General features: G+C 43.9%; 2 protein-coding genes across 2 annotated transcripts; both read left to right on the forward strand.

The window, feature by feature from the left end:
- Nucleotides 1-229: 229 nt before the first annotated feature.
- gspt1l (G1 to S phase transition 1, like) lies at nucleotides 230-13,945 on the forward strand. The gene is made up of 14 exons (XM_061224307.1): nucleotides 230-695; nucleotides 4,792-4,833; nucleotides 6,052-6,285; nucleotides 6,505-6,538; nucleotides 6,882-6,959; nucleotides 7,076-7,256; nucleotides 7,582-7,736; nucleotides 7,958-8,098; nucleotides 8,414-8,507; nucleotides 8,621-8,701; nucleotides 10,982-11,155; nucleotides 11,528-11,617; nucleotides 11,926-12,094; nucleotides 13,204-13,945. Exons 1-14 carry the CDS (start codon nucleotides 503-505, stop codon nucleotides 13,254-13,256), a joined length of 1,719 nt encoding a protein of 572 aa, XP_061080291.1. The 5' UTR covers nucleotides 230-502; the 3' UTR covers nucleotides 13,257-13,945.
- Nucleotides 13,946-16,417: 2,472 nt separating this feature from the next.
- si:dkeyp-72e1.6 (transmembrane protein 238-like) lies at nucleotides 16,418-18,429 on the forward strand. Its single transcript, XM_061225184.1, has 2 exons — nucleotides 16,418-17,533; nucleotides 18,125-18,429. Exon 1 carries the CDS (start codon nucleotides 17,023-17,025, stop codon nucleotides 17,521-17,523), a length of 501 nt encoding a protein of 166 aa, XP_061081168.1. The 5' UTR covers nucleotides 16,418-17,022; the 3' UTR covers nucleotides 17,524-17,533; nucleotides 18,125-18,429.
- The last annotated feature ends 966 nt before the right edge of the window (nucleotides 18,430-19,395 follow it).

A 19,395-nucleotide genomic window follows, 5' to 3' on the forward strand; every position in this document is an offset into this window, starting at 1 on the left:
AAACTCAATTACTTGACTGCCATTGGCTTGGAGAAGTCACATTGTATTATCAGGAGCAATGGAAATGGAATGCGTTGAGAAATCGTTGAATTAAAAAAAAATCTAATTCCGTCGGTTATGGTGACGTCAGTTAGTCTGATGATCGCATGGAAATGTAGTTTAAGTACATCTACCTTCGAACGTCTAACCTGGATACAGAATTCAAAAGACACCATGTTCCAGAATGCACCATTTAACGTCGCTCCCTTCGGTTGAGGAGAGTCATCAGCACACACGAGGACTTGCGTTGAGTGCTGAGTCGGATCTCTCTCTTTCTCTGTTGCCGCCGTGAGAAACCGGCGCTATTTTATTGGAGAAAAAAAAGGCATTAACACGTTACGAAGAGAAAAGTTTTTTTTTTTAAAGATTTTAAAGAGGTGACAAAAACAACGCGTTAGTGGTGGTTGCACAGCTAGCTAACTGCGTAGTCTTCACCACATTACAGTAAATAGAAAGATCAACGATGGACCCTAGAGACACTGCCCCTGATTCGTGGGAACAGGAGGACGATGGCGAGGCCCCGGCCGACGTGCAACTTCAGACCGCCTTCACCGCCCTAAATGTGGACGCCAAGCCGTTTGTCCCCAATGTTAACGCCGCCGAATTTGTTCCGGCCTTCCTACAGAGAGGGCCTTCGGAAAATCCAGACACCGATGGTATGCTTACGACCACAGTTCAGTTTTACCTCAACGTTAGCTAGCAACGTTAAATAGCACGACTGTCGGCACACGTTTTCAGACATTCAGCTACTGGCTAGTCTGTTAGCGCTAAATCTCATTGGAGACGTAGATAGCGTGAGCTGGCTAACGCTAGCTAGCTACAAGATTATCAGCATATCGATTATTCACTAACTGTCTAGCCAGCTATGACCCTAACCAAGGAACACGGATGATATCTCCCCGTTAGTCTAACGTTAAATACCATCCACATCTGTTTGCCATCTGCAGCTTCCGTGACATCTGTGCTGGGTAACGTTACTCCGTTAGCTTGTGTGCTAACGTAAGCTAACCAGCTGTGCTGTACTACATGTTGGCTAGCCTGGCTAACGTAGATAACGTTCCGTATGTACCTAGCTAACTAAGTTGGTTTACAAAGGATGACAGTATGTAAAGTTGGCCGTGTCTGGTTTAGCTATCGTTAGCTAAGCGCATACATAGACATAATTTAGACGAACTATGAGTTCGTATGAGCAGGTTATTAAAATTATGCACTTTAGCCAGCTAGCTGGCCAACTGTACATTTTTTTTAATGCGCTCGCTCAGTAGCTAGCTAGTGACTGAAGATAACTCCTTGGGCTGGTAAGGTGGGTTAAACTTGCCTTTAATTGGCTACAGGCATGCAGTTAATATACCTAGATAATATAATTTAGTTTACTAGCGTTCGTGGGCAAGCTACCTCTTTAGAGTTAAAATTGTTTTGCATAGATGTCGTTTAACTGAACGACACGAATGTAGCAGGAAACCACACATTAGATTCCTATGTTCTGGATGAACCTGTAACATACCCTTTTTATGAATGGAAATATTTCGCGGGCATAAATGTTATTTTTCCTGCGTTTTTTGCCGCTCTTCGTCACTTAGCTCCATGCATCTAATACATTTACGAGTAAATGTGTTATGGGGGGGAAAAAGCACGTTATAGTGTGCAGTAATCTTTGGGAATGGGCTCTGTCATAAAACATCTTGTTATAAGATGCTTTTGTGCTCCGCAGTTCATTAATCACCTCCAACTAATCTCGTTGCTCGTTTACTCTTAGAACATTGGTCTTTCAGTCTGAATAATTCTGTGTTCGTTCTATCAACAGTTTTGGAAACCTCAGTCCTGTACCAGCACCCAGATGTAGGGTCTCTAGTGTCTAGGATACTGGGGCTCTTCGTTGGCCATATGGAGACCATTGGCACCATGGTCTGGGGAGAACTTCAGATTGAAGCAGGGTTGTGTATTAAAAAATGCTCATAAAATATATTCTGTGCATTTTATCTATTTATGCTGGTGGATATTTACTGAAGAAGTTCAGTGTTAAAGTACCTTGCCCAAGGTTACAGCAGCAGCAACACAACTGAGAATCAAACTCGCAGCCCTGCCCAGGTTTATGATGATTATACTAAACTGCTGCCCAAAAGTAGTAGCTTGGGGGTCTATAGTGAGTGTTTGTTTCTGCGTTGGACAGGGTTCTCTTCCTTGTTACACCAACGTTTCATATTTTTCCTGTTCTTTGAAAAGCACATCTTAATTGGTTAACTGTATTTCAAAATGAGCCAAGCACATCTGAGTGAATCACTGAAAGATTAGGCTGCAAGATTAATATAAGCAGGAATGAGGCATATTGTCAATCAGACACTGTTCTAAATGGTGTTTCTCATGTGATATTTATGAGTATGAACTGCTTTAATGTACAGAAAACAGAATGTTTCAGACATAGGTGTAGCCTATGAAGATCTATTAACAGCACATTTAAAAGGATAACTAGATGGTAATTTTATCAGGATAATTGATCCCTGAAATTAGTAAAATGTCCTTTCATATCTTCACTTCTCTTGATTTATTAAATCAAGCACTTTTATTGGAAAAAATAGGTATTTCTTACAACCAAAGCATTTTTTACAGTTCAGAGCAGTCATGAGTCTTATAAGCTGTACAGTGCATCTTACGGTAAATACGATATTTTGGTCTCTGCATTATACCTCCATTCCGTTCCCCAAAGATACTAACTTTACAACTCGTTAAAGGAATAGCCTAAACCTAATTCGGTGATTTTTTTTGTGATTCACCTGCGAATGCACGAAACATGTTGTGTCCAGTCATTATCTTGCCTTGTGCCAGCATCAGCTTTTAATTGCAGGTATTGTGATGGAGCTTAAACCCGTTTCCATTCTTAGCAACTGACTTGTACTTTTGCAGTGTCGAACAAGAAGTCTAAGTGACTAATTAGTGAGCTGTGCTAGCTAGATATTGATGGAGAGCGACAGACTTGTGAAGGGGAACTCCATTATCTGCATGTGCTGTTTGTGAATGAGGATAGTAGAGCAGCAGTGTGGTTTAATGAAGCTCCCTCATCTGCGAGGTAAAAGCGTTTGGCCATACGCTGCCCCTGCCCTGTTCACACAAGGGCCTCGGCTGTGTTTAAATTCGCCTGGAAGCGTACCGTTTTCACCACAGGCAGTTAAAACCAAACGCTGCTACTCTTATGCTGAGGCTGTAGTTTTCCTCTTTGCGTTACCAAGGTTACAGCATCGCTATTTCTGATTGGAGAAGGAGGGTGGCGATGGGCTTTTTAAAAAGAGGATCTCTCGGTTTCTCTGCTCCTGCGATCCGCTGGCCGTGGTTCGTGAGCGGACGTTTCCTGCCGTTGGCAGGTGCGTGTGGGACCCTGCTCTGCAGTGGGTGGCAGTAACCTTGTGAAGTGCAGTTTCACCTGTCAGCCAGGGCTGTGGTGTCCTCCTGAGAGCCATGTCACGCTGCACTCAGGATAACTGCTATGTCATTGGGAACTGGGTTGTTTGGTGTCCTTGACTTAAAGTTAAAAATGTGAAGTCCTTATCTCCTGTAGTGCTCTAAGTATTGAGGGTTGTGAGAAACTGCAGAGGTGCATCATTTTCTTGCCCTTCCCTGCAATTGTACACTAGATAATTTTGAAAGTTTTTATTTTTTTGCGGCATACAAATTATGACTACTGTAATGGTACCATGCGAGCCAGCCTGGCGTTATCATTAACGGGTGCTGCTCTTTGGTCCGGGCAGACATTTTTGGCTCGGGGCAGCTTATCTCTCGCACAGCGGCGGTGGTTTGGCAGAGAAATGGCGGTAAATGGATGGCTGGCGCCCCCTGTGCGTCGCTGCAGACGTTGGCGGAAATGTAATGGTTTCACACATGGAGCAGAAGTGAAAGACTGTGTGTGTGTGTGTGTGTGTGTGTGTGTGTGTGTGTGTGTGTGTGTGTGTGTGTGTGTGTGTGTGTGTGTGTGTGTGTGTGTGTGTGTGTGTGTGTGTGTGTGTGTGTGTTTGTGTGTGTGTACCCATGTGTGTGTCTGTATGAACCCGTGTGTCTGTCTCTGTGAGAGAGTGAGGCAGGGGAACCCCATTTGTCCAGTGCATTTATTCCACAGTTTTACCTATTTACAACATGGCCGTGCAGGAACCAGCAGCAGGAAAGAGTCCCTTTATCGGGTCCCACAGCTGCTTGCTGGCACCCTGGCCTCCTCTGCACCACAGGGTATACTCAATACCAGCCGCCCCCCTGCTGCTCTCTCTGCATCAACTGCAGCATGCAGGAGACGAGCACTCGCTGCGATGGGGCACATAGTTATGAATATTGATCCGTAACTGAAGTGGCGTATAATGATGTGTTCGTTTTGTAGGTTCTCATACTTTTTCCCTGACTGCTCTGCGGTTGGTTGTGAAGAAATACAAAATGATATTTAATGTCTGCTTTGTTGATGTTGAATTTTGCTTGGCAGCCAAAATGGTAATATGCTGGCTGTTGGCTCGCTGTGCTCTGAGCTTGCTTTACCTGTGCGAAGTGCAGATTTGGGCAGCAACTTTTTAACTTGTCTATAACGGTGGAGCAAACCCTCGTGTCAGCCAATTTTTAAGAACCACGTTCAGGGATGCAGGTGTAGCCTCCAGACTACAAATTGTGGGCACAGATTTAGACATCTGTGGTTATGACATCACCAGCTGATGTTTCACCTGAGGTTGCATGTTTGAGTCTGCAGAGTTTAAATGCATCTCTCTCCCCCTCTCCTCTCCCTAGGCACTGAGGCAGTTGTCAGCATGGAGGTGTCGGAACCCACTGGTATGTACCCTGTGTGTCATGTCACTCATAACGTGGGTAGTGTCATCATGGGAATGTGGTCATCTGCCAGTTTGGAGGGCCTTTTTTCAATTCAACCTGTCTAAAGGCTTTTCCCCAGTAGAGATGTGAGGTCTGTTTCAGCAGATTACTTTTTGAGAGGGAATCCTCCAGTGAGGGTACGATGCCTCTCCTCAGACATCTCATCGAGTAACGCCAGTGACTGTGGTACCGGCCTCTCCCTACACGGTTTGAGAGCAGAGTTGTGTGAGAGAATCCAGAGAACCTAAATGGCACCTCCAACATAAAAAACTGTAATCGTAACTCTGCTCACTGACCCCATGGACAAAGCTGAGCGTTCCAACGCGCAGAGTAAACGGAAATGGCTGTTTTCAGTTAGGCCTGCTTTTTTAAGCAAATGTCTTTTTACATTGAATAGCTTGAGGCGGTTTTGCCTTGTACTGTACCTTGTGAACCTGGGGCGGTAATTTGAGGAGGGAGGTGAATGTCGCGGAGAGAGGAGGTGCTTGAGGTCGACTCCGGCGAAACACAGACACAGCTTCCGCACTCAGCCTCGAGTGTCCAATTACGGAACGGCACAGCTTTTCTTCATATGCGGAGAGAAGCCGGGAAGATAAGTCTGTGTTTAAGAGGTCTGTATTTTGTGTCCTAGACGGGGTGATTGGGTAACTAAAGACTTCCACCCTCTCTGCTCAGAGTTTGAGCTTCCTCAAAAAAGCGCCTCGGTGTTTCTGCTTGGCGACTAAGATCGAATTGGGCTTTCCTCCAATCAGAAAACCCAAATGGCTTTTGCCCTGGTGTGTGGGTGTGGCAGTAGAAAAAGGTGGATCATGCAGAGCATGCCCCAGGCCTATAGAATTACTTTCCTAGATGGCTGGTGTGTATTGTTTCTGCCAATTGCAAGTTAGGCTGTATTCACAGATTCTGCTTAGCTGGAAGTTCGACTTCGGGTTTCATGGAGGGACACAAGTCTTCAGCTGTCATTTTTATCCAGCTTATAAAGAAATGTGGCTAAAATGTCATTACATAAATTACTGGGTCAGTTAAATAATTAAAAGCAAAAGTTGCTATGAAATCTGTAAGGGGAATCTGCCCTCATTGGCCAAACTGTGACTGTGGCGGTTTTTAGTCCACATGTTTGTGTGTGAGACAGTGGGAGGTACCAGGTGTTGGGTGTAAAGGGCGTGGTGTCCCCTGCAGTGCCAGTGGAGAACGGGGAGGCGGAGATGAACACAGAGGAGACGTGGGAGCAGAAGGGCGGGGAGCCAGATGATGCGGAGCCGGGAGGAGGGCCTGATGGAGAAGGCCCCGCCCCGGAACCCCAGCAGGAGCTGATGGAGGAGGAGGAGGAGGTGCCAACGCCTAAAGTAGCCCCAGCCCCGCCAGACGCCCCCAAGAAGGAGCACGTGAACGTGGTCTTCATTGGGCACGTTGGTGAGTCCTGCCTGCTGAGCCTGGCCACGGCCCCATCATGGGCTGAAACCCTACCTACTGTGGCTTTTTGTATAACCAGCATGGGACCACAAATGAGTGACCGTCGGAGTGTGACTGCATGCTGTGGTTGTGTGTGTATTTGGGCTTGTGCATTGTGGGTGAGCACAACATCCTTTCACTCCTCACCGACTCAACCCTCTGTCTGATTTTCTCTTGCAGACGCTGGGAAGTCCACAATCGGAGGCCAGATCATGTGAGTACGGTTCCCTAATAGCTCGGAAAAAAGTGCCGCAAAACTGCCTTTTAGGTTTGTCTTGGTATTGAGTATCCATCTTGTTGAATTTTCCTAAAAACTTTCCTAGCACACACCACCTTAAATTGTTAAAGCGCTATCTGAGTGGGCTTGTTTTAACGGTCAATGTACTAAGTCTTCCTGAAAAACCAATCGGGCAAGTTGGTTTAGAATGAACTTGGAACCCTTGTGGATGGACGCCTTGTTTTATTGCGACCATTTTGTGGGGGCTTTGTCAGGGTAGTGACCATGGTGACCTTTCCGACTGTGAACGCTGTGCTCAGCCGCTCTCGTTCTCCTGCAGGTATCTGACGGGGATGGTGGAGAAGAGGACCCTGGAGAAGTATGAAAGAGAGGCCAAGGAGAAGAACAGAGAAACCTGGTGAGCCCTGCCACACCTTCGAACCACTGACCTCTGTGGGCCCCAGGCATATACCTTAACTCAGAGGCCATGTTTGTGTGTGGTTTTCTCAATGCCTCCTTTGTCCCCGCACGCAGGTACCTCTCCTGGGCCCTGGACACAAACCAGGAGGAGCGGGACAAGGGGAAGACGGTGGAGGTGGGCCGTGCCTACTTTGAGACAGAGAAAAAGCACTTTACCATCCTGGACGCTCCGGGACACAAGAGCTTCGTCCCCAACATGATCGGGGGCGCCTCGCAAGCGGACCTGGCCGTGCTGGTGAGGGTCGCCTGTGTGGAGATCGCGCATATGCCATAACTCGCTCAACAACTTTCCTAAACTAACACAGCAATGCTAATGTTTTTCCCTCGGAAACGCCGTTTGACAAGTTCCTTTTGATGATGGATTTGCTTATATGGACTCACTAGACTGTATACAAGAAAAATCTATTTGTTGTAGTTGTTGGTTACCGGCTTTGTTGATCGAATCTCCGCCATAGTTTAGCGGTTTGCCTCTCTGATTTGTGTCATTTTTGATTTATGGGTTTCTGGTCACAGCCCAGCCTGCTCTTTGCTGAAGTGTTTTTTGCTCTTGGTTCCTGAAGGTGATCTCCGCCAGGAAAGGCGAGTTTGAGACCGGATTCGAGAAGGGCGGGCAGACGCGAGAGCACGCCATGCTGGCGAAGACGGCGGGGGTGAAGCACCTGATCGTCCTGGTGAACAAGATGGACGACCCCACGGTCAACTGGAGCCTGGAGAGGTGGGCAACCACGACAGACCCGTCAAACTGAGCTCAGAGTGAGGGTATCAGTACAGGCTGCACCTGGCCAGCGGACCAGAGATGCTGGGGGTTGGCAAAAAGGGAAAATGTTAAGATTTCTAGGAAAATACTCTTTGAGAGAGTATAGTCTTTAAAAGAGGGGTCTGTTGTCTGCTTGTGCATCAGAAAGATGGCTGAGTCTTCTTTTTCCTTCCCTGCAGGTATGAGGAGTGTAAGGAGAAACTAGTGCCATTTTTGAAGAAGGTGGGATTCAACCCCAAGAAGGACATTCACTTCATGCCCTGTTCTGGACTCACCGGCGCCAACCTGAAGGAGCCTGCCGAGTTCTGCACTTGGTATACGTAAGTCATCCCTACCGAACACTCGGAACCGGGCCAGAACCGGGCCAAACCCAGGCTGTTTCATTTTAGCCCTTTCCCACTGTAGAGCTGGGACAGTACTGACTCAGTATGCCATTGTTCTATTTGGCCAGAGCAACTGAAGACCTCCAGTGAACCGTATAATGATATAATGAGTCTCTTAAGTGCTTTAAAACGACTTCAAGTACCTTACAGGTGGGTGCACAGAGCACCTCTGATACTGCTCTGGTATTGTTATATCCTGCTTCCCTTATTGTGTTTTCATTTTATATAATGAATCTCTTTGTTTCTTTCCAGAGGGTTGCCATTCATTCCACATCTCGACAGTTTGCCAAACTTTAACAGATCAAGCGACGGGCCGGTCAGATTACCCATCGTGGACAAATACAAGGTGAGGAGCGGTGTGTGGAACAAGGTCTCGGAGGATCAAGTGACAGCTTCCGATATTTTGGAGAGAGTGTGATATTCACTGCTTCTTTTCACCTACCTGCCTCTCCTGTGCAGGACATGGGCACTGTGATCCTGGGCAAGCTGGAGTCCGGGTCCATCGGCAAAGCACAGCAACTCGTCATGATGCCAAACAGGGTAAGGCCTTCCACAGCCAGCTATGAAGGGTGCTGCCTTCAGTGTTTGGGCGATGTTGGGAGAGTTCTCTCACGACCAACAGTGTGTGTCTGTATTGTGTGTTTATAGTGTAATGTGTGTCTGTATTGTGTGTTTATAATGTATTGTGTGTGTATATAAAGTGTGTGTTTATAATGTAATGTGTGTGTCTGTATTGTGTGTTTATAATGTATTGTGTGTGTGTATATAAAGTGTGTGTTTATAATGTATTGTGTGTGTCTGTATTGTGTGTTTATAATGTAATGTGTGTGTGTCTGTATTATGGGTTTATAATGTAATGTGTGTGTGTGTGTCTGTATTGTGTGTTTATAATGTATTGTGTGTATGTGTGTCTGTATTGTGTGTTTTTAATGTATTGTGTGTTTTTAATGTATTGTGTGTGTGTCTATATTGTGTGTTTATAATGTGTGTATGTCTGTATTGTGTGTTTATAATGTAATGTGTGTGTCTGTATTGTGTGTGTGTGTGTGTGTGTGTGTGTGTCTGTATTGTGTGTTTATAATGTATTGTGTGTGTGTGTGTGTGTGTGTGTGTGTGTGTGTGTGTGTGTGTGTCTGTCTGTATTGTGTGTTGATAATGTATTGTGTGTGTGTCTGTATTGTGTGTTGATGATGTATTGTGTGTGTGTCTGTATTGTGTGTTGATAATGTATTGTGTGTGTGTGTGTCTGTATTGTGTGTTTATAATGTAATGTGTGTGTGTCTGTTGTTTGTTTATAATGTGTTGTGTGTGTGTGTCTATTGTGTGTTTATAATGTAATGTGTGTCTGTATTGTGTGTTTATAATGTATTGTGTGTGTATATAAAGTGTGTGTTTATAATGTATTGTGTGTTTATAATGTATTGTGTGTGTGTGTCTGTATTGTGTGTTTATAATGTAATGTGTGTCTGTATTGTGTGTTTATAATGTATTGTGTGTGTATATAAAGTGTGTGTTTATAATGTAATGTGTGTGTGTCTGTATTATGGGTTTATAATGTAATGTGTGTGTGTGTGTGTCTGTATTGTGTGTTTTTAATGTATTGTGTGTGTGTCTATATTGTGTGTTTATAATGTGTGTGTGTCTGTATTGTGTGTTTATAATGTAATGTGTGTGTCTGTATTGTGTGTGTGTGTCTGTATTGTGTGTTTATAATGTATTATGTGTGTGTGTGTCTGTATTGTGTGTTTATAATGTATTGTGTGTGTGTGTGTCTGTATTGTGTGTTGATAATGTATTGTGTGTGTGTCTGTATTGTGTGTTGATAATGTATTGTGTGTGTGTGTCTGTATTGTGTGTTGATGATGTATTGTGTGTGTGTGTCTGTATTGTGTGTTTATAATGTATTGTGTGTGTGTGTGTGTCTGTATTGTGTGTTTATAATGTGTTGTGTGTGTGTGTCTATTGTGTGTTTATAATGTAATGTGTGTCTGTATTGTGTGTTTATAATGTATTGTGTGTGTATATAAAGTGTGTGTTTATAATGTATTGTGTGTGTGTGTCTGTATTGTGTGTTTATAATGTATTGTGTGTGTGTGTCTGTATTGTGTGTTTATAATGTAATGTGTGTGTCTGTATTGTGTGTGTTTATAATGTAATGTGTGTGTCTGTATTGTGTGTTTATAATGTATTGTGTGTGTATATAAAGTGTGTGTTTATAATGTAATGTGTGTGTGTCTGTATTATGGGTTTATAATGTAATGTGTGTGTGTGTGTGTCTGTATTGTGTGTTTTTAATGTATTGTGTGTGTGTCTATATTGTGTGTTTATAATGTGTGTGTGTCTGTATTGTGTGTTTATAATGTAATGTGTGTGTCTGTATTGTGTGTGTGTCTGTATTGTGTGTTTATAATGTATTGTGTGTGTCTGTATTGTGTGTTTATAATGTATTGTGTGTGTGTGTGTCTGTATTGTGTGTTGATAATGTATTGTGTGTGTGTCTGTATTGTGTGTTGATAATGTATTGTGTGTGTGTGTCTGTATTGTGTGTTGATGATGTATTGTGTGTTGATGATGTATTGTGTGTGTGTCTGTATTGTGTGTTGATAATGTATTGTGTGTGTGTGTCTGTATTGTGTGTTGATGTATTAATGTATTGTGTCTGTATTGTGTGTTGATAATGTATTGTGTGTGTGTGTGTGTGTGTCTGTATTGTGTGTTGATAATGTATTAATGTATTGTGTGTGTGTGTGTGTGTCTGTATTGTGTGTGTGTGTGTGTGTCTGTATTGTGTGTTTATAATGTATTGTGTGTGTGTCCCAGCACACGGTGGAGGTGCTTAGCCTGCTCTCTGATGACGTGGAGACGGATGACGCTGCTCCAGGAGAGAATCTGAAGCTGCGGCTGAAGGGCATTGAGGAGGAGGAGATCCTGCCTGGCTTCATCCTCTGCAACGCCGAGAACCTCTGCCACTCCGGACGCACCTTCGATGCTCAGGTAGACCCTGCAGCATGCATCACGCACCCCCGTCCTGACAGCCACTACTACACACCCCCGCCCTCAATCCTGTACCACACACCCTCAGCCTGGGGCCTGAGGCACACACCCCCACCCTGACTGACACTACAGTCACAACTTTGTCACAGTTATGCCCAAAATGCTTGTATACACAGCGCATGCCATGTAGTCTTAAGAAGTATTCTTCCTTGTTTTTTGGCACTTTGATTCAAAAGGTTATTTCATTCTTAAGTCCTAGTATAGATAAGTTGCCACTTTCCATTATCTACTCGAGGAAATCATTGCACATATTTGTATGCGTTTATTATATGCCTATTTGTCTGCATCATTTTTATGTTCTTCTCTTTTAAGATCGTTATCATCGAACACAAATCAATCATCTGCCCAGGGTACAACGCAGTTCTACATATCCACACCTGCATTGAAGAAGTGCAAATCACAGTAAGTCTCCCGGAGGTTCACCCCTCCAGCCCGCCCCCTTATGGCAGATTAAAACACTGCCCATTTCACCCTCGTGCGTGTTTGAGTTTGCTTAAATGGTATCCCAAAAAAATGCGAACACAACCCTCAGCCACGGCAATAAAATACAATCTGGCCATCCTGGCGTGCATCACTTCTATATTTGGGAAAGGGTCCATTATAGGTTAGAGTCCATTTTGTGGAGTGTGTCGCTTCGCTTATAAGGTTTACGCAGGTGCATCCTGAGCTCTGCAGCAGTGTCTGAGCGCGTTTCCCTCCTCCCTTCGCAGGCCTTAATCTGCCTGGTCGACAAAAAGTCGGGCGAGAAGAGCAAGACGCGACCCCGCTTCGTGAAACAGGACCAGGTCTGCATCGCCCGGCTGAGGACCGCAGGGACCATATGCCTGGAGACCTTCAAGGACTTCCCCCAGATGGGCCGCTTCACCCTGAGGGATGAAGGTGGGTGTGGGGAGCCGGTCTGCGTGTGCGACGGGGAGCCGGGTTAATCCTGCTGAAGCCATGGCGTGCAGGATTTCCTTCCTCGCTTTAACTGCGTTTGCAGTTAACATCTCGTCCTTTCTCGACACCCCCGAGACGACGCGGCTGGCGGAACAGACACACGCTTGCCGCCACTAGCGCAGCACCAGCTGGTTTCAGCCTGCTGCGGCCTTCTGGAAGCACGGCAGAGTTATGCAACATAAACAGGCAGCAGGCATATTCACGCTCTGTTCATTGTCGCTTTTCTTTTTATTGATTTAATTTTTTTTTGCACTTTTACGTATCCTAGCTTCGTGAATATTGCAGCATAGTCGTATGCCTCTCCTGCCTCATAGCTGGACGGCAGGCCGCTCTTCCCCTTCAGCAGACCTGGGAAGTAGCCCAGGAGACCTCCAGGCTGCGGCCTACCAGCCCACCCCGAGACACATTCATCTAAGATGTGAATTTAGTGAAAAGTCTCTCTCCAACCACGGATATATTGATCTGTAGTAGTCAAACTGCAGCTGAGCATGGTTGTTTTATATTTTCAAGGTGGAAATCCTGCATAGTATGCCTTTAACATCCTTCACTGCATGCAAAAACTCGGCCAATAAGAAATGTACACTTTAACCAAAATGGAAAACTAAACCATTGAACCATCGCTTTTTTGTTAGAGATTCATAGGGAATATTGAACCTTTATAACCTTTAACCCTTGTGTTATCTTAAGGGTAAAAAATGACCCGCCACTGTTTAACAGCAGAGAAAAACCCCCTAAGTGAGTTTTTTTTACTTTTTAATTTGATGACAAAGTTTGTAATGAGTGACAGGTTGTTTCTTCATGCAACATAGATTTAAGGTTTAAAATTTATTTAAGCTGCTTTTTTAGGGGTTTAGTGAAGGCGGGTCATTTATGACCCTTAGGACAAAACCCTTACAGAATGTTGAGACTTCACAAGGGTTAAAAACGTCACCAAGCGGGAGTATGGTTCTACAACTGCTTTGTATCACGTGTTATATTAAACGGTATAACCCTGAAAACGAGCTCACCCGCACCCGGCCACTCTTCATGATCTCCTCCGTCTCCCGCAGGCAAGACCATCGCCATCGGCAAAGTGCTGAAGCTGGTGGCGGAGCGCGACTGAAGCTGGGCCGGGCGGACGTCCTGGAACAGCCTGACGAAACGGAGAGAGGAGGGGAGGGAGGGGGGGGCACCGCTGCCAGCCCGCCGTACACAACACTCCTCTCTCCGGGCTCTCCCTCCTCCTGCCTGACCAAGACCAGCTTCCAACATGAAATGAAAAGAAACTTCTAATCGGTTTTTAAGCGAATTTAAAAAAAAAAAAAAAGAGAGAAAAGAAAAGACAAACAAGTCCACGCGTGTCAGCTTTCTCATATTGAGAGCTCAGCTATGCCATTGTTTGGGCCTTCACCCATGACACATTACTCCCCCCCCCCCCACACCACCACCCCCACACGGTCGACAAGTAAGGTTATAACGGATACTTCTCCCTTCCACCTTATTGTTTCTTCTTTTTTTTTCTTTTTTTCTTTTTTTCTTCAGAGTGTGGGGCGCTGGTCACATGACTTGTGTGGACCAGGGTTTTGCTTGGAATACAAATATAATTTTAAAGAAAGGAAAAAGACGAAAAAAATGTTGAAAAATTAACCAGTTGAAACCAAAATCATGTTAATATCTTGGTTGTACATGTCTCCCTTTGCTTAAGCCCAGATTGGTTTCTCTACTCCAAGCGGTCGCGCGGTGTGCGCGGGTGTTCACTTGTTATTAAAGCAAATACAGTGACAATAAAATATTAAATTCAAAAATTAAAAATGTATTTGTTTCATTGGTACTGTTGAAGCTTGTTCAAAAAATACTTTTGGTGCAGGTTTTTATTTTTGCCCAACACCTCATCCACCTAATTAACTAATTGTGGTCTTCGGTCAAGAAGTCAGGTGGAATAGTGCTGGCCTATAACAAAAACCTTGCACCTACGCTGGCCCTCTTCAGAAAAGATTGGACACCCCTAGAGGGTTTACATGGAGGTGATGGGCCTGAGCGCTGGTTTGGGTTGAGCCCCGCAATCTTCACATTCATTATTAAACTAATGCGCTGCCCTTTCGTGGCGCTGTACAGCAGTCATGTGACCATTCATTTGAAATGTTACCTCCGCATACTGTTTCTCCCTTTCTGGTAGAACCGCAGCTATGGACTCGACTGGTCCACTTTATATGAAAGTAGCATGTGCAATTGCACCTCCAGACCCTTGCCACTGATAAAAAATAAAAACAATTTCATCAGTTTGAAAGGACCGTGTCTCCGTATTGAGGAGGAATTGCATCCAAACTAGAGCATATGCGCAGAATCCGCAGATTGACAAATATATTTACAAATTATTTCCGGCAATTATTTTTGATTCCTGATATTAATTTTTATTAGACCACATCTGTGAATCATTTTGGCACAGCGTAAGGGGATTAAACTGCCAAAACGTGCAATGAATGACATGATTGAAATTATTAGAATTGCTGATGCATGCAACTGTTCAGTATTTACGAATCAGGTTTTACATGCGTGGACAGCGTACAATATATTTGAAAATAGCATTGGCACTGATGTCGCTCTGTATCAAGGTGATCCAAGAATGTGAAATTTAACATAGTCCCAGGTGTGAAAATGATTTAACTCCGCTGCAATTTCTTTTTTGGATGTTAAATTTCCGGTGTGTGGTGTTCGGTATCAGATGTACAGCCGCTCCAGCAGCCACCCTGGGGGCTGAAATGATGGGATTGCTTTTGTTCTGCGCGACCTTGCAAAGCTAGTGTCAAAGACCATGGCCATTGGTTGCAAAGCGCCTGTTATTAGTGTAAACTGAAGACCCCAGGCACAGGTCTGGCCAGCCCCCCTCTGCAGGCCAGCTTCCCCCTGCAAGGCAACTCAGGATGGGCAGTCCTTAGTGGGGAACACGAGGAAGCGCTCAACTTCCAACAACTCCATTGTTCCGGTTCTGTCGCAACTGATACATGTAATTCGACAAATTCAATTATTTAATTAATTAAAGAATCCTCGCACACATACATCCTAAAATGCTACGTAACAATGTTAATCTTCGCTGATATATAGCAGTTATATACGTTAATGATTGTGTGTTTAATGTGCAAGTGTTACATTTTATGTTTTAAAGTATATTACTGGCAGAATGCCACGCAGTAAAATACGTAGCCTTCAGGCATTTGGAACTTTGAATAAAACTGATTGTAAAGTCTTTCTGCACGTGCACCGCCGGGTGGCACTGTTTCCTCCATCCTGCGGGATTTTTACATTGTTTAAGGTGAACACAATGGGGAGAGCTCAGGTGACAGAAACCTTGGAAACGACTACCTGTGATACAGGGTGCATTTACTGTCAGCCCAGACAAAAGGGGAAGGGTAGTCTACAGGTTGAATTGTTGTTCTTAACAACATATGCCAATGTATTTTCAGTCTGATTTAAAAAGTTATCTGAAAAATAGACGTAAAAACGAAAATAGTAATGTGTTCTAACATAAATATATATTTAAATACGCTTACAGCAGAATAAGCTTCTAATTTCAATTTGAATAAGGCCGGCCTATTGCTTTGAAAGGGCGTGAATAACAGACTTATTAAAAGCAGAAAAAAAAAAAAAAAAGTCGTGAGGAAAGGGAAGTGGTGTGGAGGTGTTGGGAAGCCAGACTTCTTAAATGTAGAGACAGGCCTCTGTCTGAACTTCTGCATTTGTTAAATTTGGACTTATGATCTAAGCGACGGGCCTCTGTTTTAACTTCTGCTTTTGTGAAATCTGGATTTCAGAAGTTTGCCTGTCTGATGAGTTTATGCGGTTTATATGAAATATATATCAATGTTCTGATAGGCCATATTTTAAAAGATTAGTTTGGAAAAAGACCACGTGAACCAGAGCCAATGACAGATAGGAAGCCTCTGTATGTCAAGGGAAGAGCCTGCCTTAATGCTAAAATTCATGTTAAAATGTAACATGTATACCAAAGAATGACAATGTATTAACAATAGTTTGCATTATGGATTATTGTACTAATTAATGATAAAATGCATCAGCTAACATCAGCCAGAGTGAATTGCTTATAGAGAATAGATACACCATGCAAAGATACTTAGCAATCAATATGTGAAGCTTAGAACGAGTGAGAGTGGGGAGGGGGCCGGCATCTTGTGATCTTTGACAGAACAACCCCCTTCCGATGACGAGTTTTGAAAAGGTATAAAGATTGGAATGACCAAGAGATGTTTAGCAAAGCATTAAGTTTTGCCTTGTGCATTGCTCTTCTGGACCAGGAAATTATTGCAATAAAAATTTATTATTCACCAGCCCAGGACTTTGACTCTTTTCCCGAGAACCGACCTGTCAAGCTTATTACATTTTAACATATTCAAATGGAATATTTTTATACCAATGCATAGCCTAAATCAATAACATGGAAAACGATCCCCAAATTCAAGGAACAGAAGAAAAACGGAGATCTGTTTGAATACTGGAGGTCTAGCACGTTTTCCTAACTTCAGCAACATTTCAGCCTTTTTTGCAGTTATAATCCTTTTTTATCTTAACACTTCGTATGCTTTCACGCGGTTTTATCACCCGTATTCCCTTCACCTTTGTATTTTGCTGGGTCAGACGATGGTGACGACACCACCCCCACCCACCTGCGTCGATTCCTTTCGTCCTCACACAGGTAGCGGTGAAAGTACACCTGCCTAAACGTACCTGTACCTACCCGTAACGACAGAACGAGTAGGCTACTAGGCGGAATATTTCGAGGTTTATGGATTTGAAAACAGATCCCAAATGATCCTTTGAAAGAAAGAGCAAAAGCTGGAAGGTGAAACTTTATTTTGACTCTTTTTTTTGTCGACATGGAAACTAGACTTCGGGGACTAGGTCGCTGTTCCTGTGCCTTTTGGCTCGCGGTCGCCTTTGATACTTTAGGGCTGATCATTCTCATGATCGGAGTGTTCGCGGATCTGTTTTTCTACGACTTTCTTATCTACGCCGGCGCTATCATAATCTTCCTGAGCCTGATCTGGTGGGTATTCTGGTACACGGGGAACATCGAGGTACCGCCGGAGGAACTTGAGGATGACGTGGGTTTGCTGAAACGGGACAGGGGTATCGCCGGTGTCATAAGGCGCCTGTCCAGTCGTCTGTCCTACAGAGTAAGAAATTCCTTCCGAAGGAACGGCGGGGTCCACAGCCGCGGCGGGGACCGTGATGCCATGCCCCAACAGCCAATGCAAGCCCAGGGGCAAGCACCAGTGACGCTTCCCATGGCTCAGTGCGACAACCTGCACACAGTATCAGCCGCTGTGGACGGCGAACCGGCACCCATCTCCACTACGGAAACCTCGGCCATATGACCCACGAAAGGTTGTTATTTCTAAAGCATTAACACTGCCATGCCTCCTCGTTGCAGTTGTCTAGTAGGCTTTAAATGTTTTTCCAATGCAATACCTTTTGTAGACTATGGCCTAGCCTACGTTTCTGCTAGTCTAAAGATCGAAGGCGAATCCAACATTTTGTGAAGAGGTGTGGGCTAATTTCCAGTAAAATATAAAAGAATATTTGCCTTTCTGTTAACCATTAACCAATTTACTGTGCAGGGCAGTACAGTGGAGGCCTTGATCCTTTAAACGCGAGACGCGACTTCCACCCACACATGCCATAGCATTTGATCATCAGACAAAACTGTGGACTAAAATAATATTTTGTTTTGAGAATAGCCTATTATTTTTCTGGTGATCAGTTTTTATGATCTATATGCCGCCTAGCCTATATTTTATTTGTGACCTATGTCTTTCCTGTAGCCTTGTTATTCTGAATTATTATAAACATATAGGTCTATTCCAGTTCAACTGCTATTTCACTTTTTTTATGGTAGTCGACGTTGACTGCCTCTGTTAAGGAGGAAGTTGATCAACAATTATTCATAGCACATTTCTCTTATTTTGTGCTCAACAGTTGAAGTGGAGATGCGCGATTACGTGGAACACTGACACCGCACGCAGGCTGTTGTCGTCGAAATCCGGTCTATTTCTCTACAGTTTACAAGAGATTTCTACTTCTGCAACGCAAAGGAAGATTGTCTACATTATTGTGGAATGGACCAAATTTTATTCAGATTTCTGTCCATTTTGTTAGTTGTATTGCGTCATAGTAAATTGTGAATAGCCTAATTCAGGATCATTTTTGCACATTTGCAGTTTTTGTACATGTAATTTTTGTACATATGAAGGAGAAAAATAAAATGAAATTGTATTGTTTTATGACAGTTCTGAAATAATATGCCCTCCCGTATATTCTCATAGTGATAAGTTACAGCTCTGCACATCGACCTTTGGACACCGTAGCTTTCCTACAAATATCATTCATTTGCACTATCTTTATCTGTCCATGTTTGCCTAGTGGTGAAGTTCAGTGCCACTTGAAAGCAACAGGAAGTTTTCTTCTTGCCTACACACATTGCACATATGGGTACCTACTACTCCAACAAACATGAATTCTACATATATACTTAGTGAACTCTCTATTATGTAGACCTGTACACCAGCTCGTTAATGCACATATCTAATCAGCCAATCACAGGGGCAGCAACTCAATGCATAAAAGCATGCAGACATGTCCAAGAGGTTCAATTGTTATTCAGACCAAATGTCAGAATGGGGAATATATGTAATCTAAGTGACTTTGACCGTGGAGTGATTGTTGGTGCCAGACAGGGTGGTTTGAGTACCTCAGGAACTCCTGCTGTCCTGGAATTATCATGCACATCTCTTGAGAATTAGCCCCTTATTACAAATTGAGCATAGCTAAAATGCCACAGCTTTTTCTTTCAGTTTTGTTGTTGACCATGTGCATCCCTTTATGGCCACAATCTGCCATCTTCTAATAGCTACTTCCAACAGAATAACGTGCCATGACACAAAGCACGCATCATCTCAGGTTGGTTCAATGAACATGACAATGATGTGTACTCTATAGCGTCCATAGTCACCAGATCTCAATCCAATAGAGCTCCTTTGGGATGCGGTGGAATGGGATTTTGCATCATTAATATGTAGCCACTGTGTGGGATGGATGGGACTAGAATCTCTAAGGAATGTTCCCAGCACCTTATTAAATCCATGCCACAACAAATTTGGGCTGATCTGGGAGCAAATGGCGGTTCTGTACCTAATAAATAGTCACTGAGTGTACATAACAAACGTGCACAGTATTTTTAGTTAGTTACC

Source organism: Conger conger, chromosome 16, assembly GCF_963514075.1.
Source record: "Conger conger chromosome 16, fConCon1.1, whole genome shotgun sequence".
Taxonomy (NCBI): Eukaryota; Metazoa; Chordata; class Actinopteri; order Anguilliformes; family Congridae; genus Conger; species Conger conger.